Source organism: Etheostoma spectabile, chromosome 18, assembly GCF_008692095.1.
Source record: "Etheostoma spectabile isolate EspeVRDwgs_2016 chromosome 18, UIUC_Espe_1.0, whole genome shotgun sequence".
Classification (NCBI taxonomy): domain Eukaryota; kingdom Metazoa; phylum Chordata; class Actinopteri; order Perciformes; family Percidae; genus Etheostoma; species Etheostoma spectabile.
Window position 1 is genome coordinate 11,046,479 of NC_045750.1, and position 8,007 is coordinate 11,054,485.

Consider the following 8,007-nt stretch of genomic DNA (forward strand, 5'->3'; position numbering starts at 1 on the left):
CACACACACACACACACACACACACACTAACTTTAATCCCATTTAATTAATCGGTCATTTAATCGTTGTCTTCTTATCTTTCTGTCCTGTTAATTCTCTTACTCCTCACTATTTTGCCCATCCCACATGTGAATTAAACACAAAAGATCCTCTGGTAACACATAAACAAAATGAAAATAAAAAATCTCAAACCTTACCTTACTATTACTTTTGGAAAACCCATGTTTATATTTCATAGCGTGCGGACACATGTCAATAGAAAGTGAAATAATCTACTACTACCACTTCATAAAATTATAACTAATGAATTATCTTGTTAGAGTAGCCAATCATCTTTGAATATGTTTTGAATTGCATTTTTATTCTGTATTCCTCTACCTACATTATATTTGGGGAATTTACCTAGCTTCCATAAAATCACCTCATCAAGCAACATGCTTTCAAAAGGCATGAAGATGCATTTAAAATGCATCACTCATATCATTATCAACAGTATATTTCATAAACCAAACAAGCCATTAAATATTCTAACTCTGTTAATATCCTCATTGTCTTTGACTTTGTCTTCTAAATTTCTTCTGCCCTGTTTTGCTCTGTTGCTATATCTGTAGACTCGCCTGCGGCATGACTGTCAAACTCACTTTAATCACAGTGCTGCTTCTGTAACATCGCATAGTGATGAAGGAAATTGAAGACCCTTGAAGACATTGTTTCTCCTTCTCCTCTTTGTCCTTATGTGTTTTTGGATTTTTTTCCCCTCTTGTCACTCAATCTTGCTCTTTTTCTTCCTCCCTCTCCATTCTTCTTAACCTCCCTCTCTCACTTCTCACCCTTTCCATTCTCCCTGTTTCCTAATCAGACTCACCCCATTTGAGGGGGGCTGTCGCTCTCTTTCTCTCTGTCCATTACCTCCGGGAAGGATAAGCACATTTAAAGACCCTACATAAACAATGACTGTTGGATCCAAGTGTCATCACTCAACAAGCATCTCTCCCACTTGTCTCTCTTTTCTCGTTTAGTTATTGTCGTTTTTTTGGTATGCCTCCATCGGTCACACCCAACGTTGCAATTGCTGCATCTGCACTCCATCTGTTTGCTCAGCTATTTGGATATTTCGCGGTCTTTCACACGCATTCACTTTTCACTAACACACTGGATTTCTTTTTCTCTTTGGTGTTCTTTGTTCCTCAAGTGTTTGGTTTCTAGCCAAGTCAATCTTTTTTTTTCTTTCTTCTTTCTGTTGCAAATCTTTGGAAGTGGTTTAACTTTAAGGATTTTTGTTGTGGCTTCATCGAAAGACTAATTTATTTTATCACTTCCTTGCTCTCTCTTTTTCTGATTTTTCTGATTCTTTGCTCATAACTTTTCCCTTTTCTCCACCTCTCTATTCACCACCAGTCTTTGGAGTGTGCGCTTCGCCACCCCGGGGACAACCGGACGCAAATCCGAGAGCTGGGTCAGACGCTGATAGACGGGGGCATACTGGATGAACTTATCAGCGAAAAGCTAGAGGCCTTCAATTCTCGTTATGAGCAACTCAACCACCAGGTCAGGACCTTGGCTTTGTATGTAAGCAAATGTGGGATTCCTGAAAGTGTGTTTTATACTGTTGAAAAAGGCATCCATTATCTGTTGAGTTTGGCTTTTTTTCCCAGTAAATTCAGATGTATGCATTTTCTTCAACTGTAGGAATTTGTATTTTATTATATCCTTTGCAAATATGCAAAACATAAAACATGATAGTTTATACACAGAACATTGTCACCAGTTATTGTATTGAAATGTATATTGATACCAAACACATTTATGTTTAATCATATTGATATTAAAATGGATAACACATATTTATTTTCACTATATGTTATACTATATCACCCCAACACGTATTGTGTTATTTTGCACCTAGTACACGGTTATATTTATAAGCATATTTAAGCTTTTGGTGTACACTTTGCATTATCATATCAAGTCCAATACGACAGGAAAAAATGAAAACTTCCTCTTCTAGGCGGTGAACCGGCAGATCAGCCTTGAGCAGCAGCTGCAGACTCTGAAGGAGAACGAACAGGGGCTCCATACACTGCAGGAGTCTCTGAGTCAGCTGGACCACAGACTCACCTCCTACCTCACTGACCGTATCGACGCCTTCCAGCTCCCACAGGAGGCACAGGTACAGTACACATGGGCGCAACACACACTTTCACACACTGAGGAGTTGCCAGACAAGACGCAACACTTTACTTTAGACAAGATGATCTTACTTCATGCAGTATCATCTATCTTGTCTGAAGGCTCTCCCTTCACTTAGAGGCCCACGGAACGGAAGTAAAAAATGAATATATAGTAATGAAAGTATTGATATAGTATACACATAAAGACACATCATGTTGTCTATAGATATTTTGAAAACTAAGCAGTAGTCGTCAGTCTGAAAAGCTAAAACACATTGATAATTTTGTGATGAGAATATAGCATCAGTAGGTGCGAGAGAACTTGTCCATATGTCTGTACATATTTATAGTGCATCTGTTCATTTCCAAATTTCCTTCAGACCATCGGGGCAGAGATCGCAGCTCACGAGGTGACAGTGGAGGAGATGAGGAAGAGGAACGTGGCCAACTTGCCTCCTCCCAGCCCTGATGGCAAAGCTGCTCGAGGTGGGACCATGCTGGACCAGCTACAGGTAACACTGACTCCTGCTGGAGAACACAACGAACTGCACGAAGTCATGGCAGAATAGTTACTCCTCCTGCCACCATCCCTATATATTCAAACTACATATACTTTCACCTTTAAAACAATGTGAAAAATATAATAAATCATGGAATCATGGTAAGAGAGGTGTGTGTGTGTGTGTGTGTGTGTGTGTGTGTGTGTGTGTGTGTGTGTGTGTGTGTGTGTGTGTGTGTGTGTGTGTGTGTGTGTTATCTATGTTGTGACATAGATGTATGACTTTATTAACATCTGCCTTTACCAAATGCAGCGGAAACTGAGGGAGATCTCCACAAAGTACCAGCTATTCCAGAAGCCAGCTAACTTTGAGCAGCGCATGTTGGACTGTAAGAGAGTCCTGGATGGTGCCAAGGCTGAGCTGCATATTCTGGATATTAGAGACGTGGACCCGGAAAAAATCCAGTCCCACCTCGGTGGTTGCATGGTGAGAGCATAATTTGTGTATTTGTTGCTGATTGTGTGAACTATTCTGTGTGCACATTAAAGGATTTAGGAACGCACACATACACACACAAAAAATATCTGCCAGCCTACTGTAGCTACCTATTTATGTAGACACAAACACAAAAAGTCTCCATCATAGGCTATTTTCCTTTTTTTTCTTATAGAAACTATACAAGTTGTTGAGTGAGGTGAAGCTGGAAGTGGAGACGGTGATAAAAACTGGTCGACAGATTGTGCAGAAACAGCAGACGGAGAACCCCAAGGCCATGGATGAACAGCTCACTGCTCTCAAACTGCTCTACAATGACCTGGGGGCACAGGTAACTTTATTTTAGATAAATTGTTCAAAATGCAGCTTATGTTGGATTATAAATAATATTCCTGAGACCTTTTTGTTTTCTTTCTCTTTACAGGTAACCGAGGGCAAGCAGGACCTGGAAAAAGCTATGTCTCTATCTCAAAAGTTTCAGAAGGAGAGCGCGGCGCTGGAGGAGTGGCTGACCACACATGAGGCTCAGATCCAGCAGAAGAACAGCTGTGGAGACATGCCAGCTGACATTGATGCAGAGATTGCATGGGCTAATGTGAGTAACTGTCCACACCTTTTAATCACATCTCTTCAGCGATAGCAAAGAAGTGCCTCTGCTTCTGCCCAGAAGGTGGAGCATTGGGACAGTATAATGTTCCTGAAAACACCAATCTCTCTTACTTTCTAACACTGGAGATAAACTGTATCAGCACTCTGAAAAGAGGATGACTGTGCGACTTTGGTGAGAAAAAAACCACAACAAAAAAAACATTGATCATCCACCCTTTTAAAAAGTGAAAACAGTTTTAAGAATTGTATAGATGTATTTGTCTCTCCCTGAGATCCAAATTAAAAAGTAAAAAGGACTAACACCTTGTGATCACACAAACCAAACTGACCCTGTATTAAAACTGAAACAGTATGGATATTAAATCAGTCACAGCTTCACATTATAGCCCATGAACAATGTCCTTCAAATGTGTCTTCAAATGTACTTTTTTGATCTCCAAATGTGCTTGTCTTTAAAATGTAATTCATGACTGTGTGCGTGTGTGTGCTGGAATAAATCTAGCTAACTGATATGGCAATACATTTTTGAAACATGAAGGTCATCACATGAATCTGTTTAATGTACTCTATATTTCATTGTATGTGTGTCCCTCCTCCAGGGCCTGCTGAAGGAGTCGGAGCATCGTAAGGTGGAGCTGTCCAGCCTGATGGAGACCAGCGCGGGTCTTCAGACTCTGGTGGAGGGCAGCGAGGCTCAGTTGGAGGACAAACTCTGTGGTTTTAATGAAGCCTTGGGCCGCATCCGCACCTGGACCGAGGACTGGCTTAGTGTTGTGCTGGTGAGTGCAAATATTGTATACAGTAAGGATTAATAAATTAAGAGTTGCTGTGTTCTTTATTTTATGTTCTCTGAGTAAGAATCTCCCATCTGCTTTTTATAGTTTTATGCTTAACAATGCTTTTATTTTGCCATCATTGGCAAAGGAACAAAGCACACTATATATATATATATATATATATATATATATGTATATGTATGTATAAAGTGTGTGTGTGTGTCTTAGCTGAGCCTTTTAGCATGCAATTTTCTGGGAAATGGAATTATGACTGCATTTATAATACATATCCAATGTGCTGAAAATGTTTTAGTTTTGAAATTCTAAAAAGGTTAATATGCTGTCAAAGTATTTTTCCAAACCGTGGAATATTGAAACTATGTCACTACAAGGTTATTTCTTTACTACCCAAGTAAAATAATTTCTTATTATGTTGTGTAAGTCAAGGGATTGCAGTAGCTAGACAAAAAATGAATTTAATATCTGGACAAAAATAGAGACATGCATATCACCTCTTCAATAAAAATATATTTACCTTTTTAAGACTCTAAAAGTGTTTTTCTTGTAATTGTGCATTGTAGCAAGTCATATAAAGGTAATGGAACACCCAGAGATCATAAAATGCCTTTGTTGTAGATCAAGCAGTAAATGGTGAAAACACAGGAGGACCTTTAACAGTAATGAATGTTTTTTTATTTTCCTAATAGAAACTCTGAGCCCTTGTTTTTTGTTGTATGAGTGCAGAGTCACCAGAATGAAGTGGAAATTTTTGATGAGAACTTGGCTCACATCAGCACCTGGCTCTACCAGACCCAGATCCAGCTGGACGAGGCTGAGCGGCTCGCCCCGTCAGAGAGGCAGAAGGTGGTAAAGGTAAGACATAGGGAGTCGTTACATTGTGAGAGAAAAAGCATCAGTATAAATTAGAGATGGTCCGATACCATTTTTTGCTTCCCAATTCCAATACTTGAACTTGACCGATACTAAGTACTGATTCAATACCAGCGTGTCATATATTTTATTATGTTTTAACAACTGTATACTACTATCCCTGTATGGACGTGATGTGATTTGTTGTCGGTCTGGCTCATGGTTAAACTCTTTGTGAAACATGAACAAACACCTACAATGAACACTGTAGAACTTTCTTTTATTATACAGTTTGACAGTCAGTCATATCGTAAAAAGAACATAAATAAACTACTTTAACTTAAATTTTCTTTAGGGCTTTATTACGTAGTATTGGATATGTGCATAAACTCCAGTACTTCCTGATGCTAGCGTTTCAGGCAGTATTGGAGGCGATACCGAGGGTATCGGAACATCTCTAGTATGAGTAAATGGAGAATGGCCCTCAAGTATGGATACAGCACACCCGGTACATAAAGTATAGTTAAAACTTGTGAGTTTACCAGTCTGTCTTTTTCTATAATATCATTACAAAGCTATTAGTTTATGGCAAGAAAATGCGTTCAGCTACCTTCTGGTATACAGAATGTTTATACCTGAATCTACATTAAAGGAATAGCAAGGTAAGGATTAATCATATCTGAATGTCCCATTTTATATTGCCCACTGATGCAGCAGAATTGTTTTATGCTTGGTTAAGATATGAATTTTCATGAAGCACATATATTTGAACACTATTTTGGACATTTTCTTTCATGTAGTTCTTAATAATAATTGCCTAACTTCACCGTGCGTCACCAAATGGGGAAAAAAAAAGAAAAAAAGAGTGTGAACAAGTCAGGCAACAGAGAGGTTTATTGATGTTAGGGAAAGAACATGGCTCAGTGAGAAAATAAGGTAAAATGGAGAAGCAGTCTGTTTATGGTAGTTTAAAAATAATTTATCTTACAGTTATATTAAATTCTTAACCCTTTCCTTCCTCTGGCCATGACAATTGAAGGTCTCCACTAAATATTGACTGTTGCCTGGCCCCGCTAACCTTGATCATCACATGCTGTGCTAAGCTCTTTGGTCTGAACCAAGGCTACACAGCCATCCAGTCTGAGAAAAAAATGACTGATAACATGAACTGATTTAAATAGATGACAAGCTACTCTCTGTCCTCAGCGCATGCTAGAGGAGCTGGAGGACATAAGTCTGCGTGTGGACAACGTGAGGGATCAGGCCATCATCCTGATGACCAGCAGGGGGCCCGCCTGCCGAGATGTGGTGGAGCCCAAACTGGCTGAGCTCAACTGCAACTTTGACAAAGTCTCCCAACACATAAAAACTGCCAAGGTACAAAAGCACAAACTGTATGTGAACCTAAAATCAATGTACTGGTATGCACAATTCATTGTGGAATTCATACCTGCTATACACAAAAAAGGGTTAATCATTCACACAGAAAGCATGTGGTATAGTCTGCATTCATCCTTTCCTTTTTACATTCAGATGGTGATCAGTCTGGAGTCAGGTGGTGTTGAGTTAAACCAGCAGATACCTCAGCAGGTACAGCAATTTCATCCAAACAACTTTTTTTAGAGCTCTATTTGGAGTCAGTGACTTATTACAACATTATATCACAGCTGAACACACTATTTGAGCATGCAGTCAGATAATTAAATACATCACTTTTTTGACATAAGGTGTGTTTCTGCTCTTTCTCATCAGGTCATTTACAGCCAGGAGATCGGAGCAGAGAGTCTGAGTCAGACTGAGGCTCTGGACTCCAGTGAGATGAGGGGCCTACAGGCAGAGCTCCAGGACACACTGAGAGCTCTGCAGCAGCAGCAGGACCCAACAAACATCCTGGATGATGACAAGGTAAACAGGGTCACCTTTCATTTTCTTCCTTTTGTGGCTTTTTCATTTCATTTTTAAAACTCTCAAAGAAAAATGTACCTGATTACAATAATGCTGATTGATAATTATGGTAATGAGATATGTTCATGAGAATAAAATATATACACATAGACAAGACATGAGCTGCAAGGTAGTAATTTCTTCGTCAAAATAGAGCTCCATATGTTTGTAGTATTGTGGCTAGGGAAGTAGGCATTATGTCTGTTGTTTGGCCAAAGATTTCCATTAAGGTTTGCCAGCTCGAGCAATTTTACACAGAAATTTGAAAACCTGCTCTGAAAATGGCCCCAGGTTTCCTATTATTCTCTTTCGGAAGTTTTATGAGATAAAGCTGCTCTGTGATAAAAGCTTTGATTGGGCATTTCAAGGCCTAACAAGTCTGGAATTCAATCTGTTATCAAGGTTTATGACGGTAAACACACTGCCTGAACAGACCTGACCAGTCCACAACAAGGTCAGTTTGCCAGTCGGAAAGCTCTTAGTGCGTTTTAAACAGTATTTTCCTGAGAAGCGTCCACATCGTCTCCACTCTGAACAACGTGTTGTTTGTTTAGCGAAGGAGCAACTTACAGCTAATGTCAGTTGTTAGTGTTTAAGTTATTTCCGATGCTAACATCGTATTCAAGATGGCTGTTAAAAAAA

At 39.4% G+C, this 8,007-nt stretch overlaps 1 protein-coding gene across 9 annotated transcripts in view; it reads left to right on the plus strand.

Annotated features, from left to right (window-relative positions):
- The window catches only part of utrn (utrophin), a 185,434-nt gene that overhangs the window by 46,651 nt on the left and 130,776 nt on the right, over nucleotides 1–8,007 (plus strand). For all 9 annotated transcript variants that reach the window (XR_004336060.1, XM_032542253.1, XM_032542250.1 and 6 more), the window contains 11 exons: nucleotides 1,399–1,548; nucleotides 2,009–2,170; nucleotides 2,552–2,683; nucleotides 2,984–3,157; nucleotides 3,342–3,497; nucleotides 3,591–3,761; nucleotides 4,375–4,554; nucleotides 5,296–5,424; nucleotides 6,628–6,798; nucleotides 6,955–7,011; nucleotides 7,174–7,326. Coding sequence is in view for 8 of the 9 variants with exons in the window: in XM_032542253.1 (XP_032398144.1) it covers nucleotides 1,399–1,548; nucleotides 2,009–2,170; nucleotides 2,552–2,683; nucleotides 2,984–3,157; nucleotides 3,342–3,497; nucleotides 3,591–3,761; nucleotides 4,375–4,554; nucleotides 5,296–5,424; nucleotides 6,628–6,798; nucleotides 6,955–7,011; nucleotides 7,174–7,326 (1,635 nt within the window). In the remaining variant the exon portion in view is untranslated. The remainder of the gene's footprint in view (nucleotides 1–1,398; nucleotides 1,549–2,008; nucleotides 2,171–2,551; nucleotides 2,684–2,983; nucleotides 3,158–3,341; nucleotides 3,498–3,590; nucleotides 3,762–4,374; nucleotides 4,555–5,295; nucleotides 5,425–6,627; nucleotides 6,799–6,954; nucleotides 7,012–7,173; nucleotides 7,327–8,007) is intronic.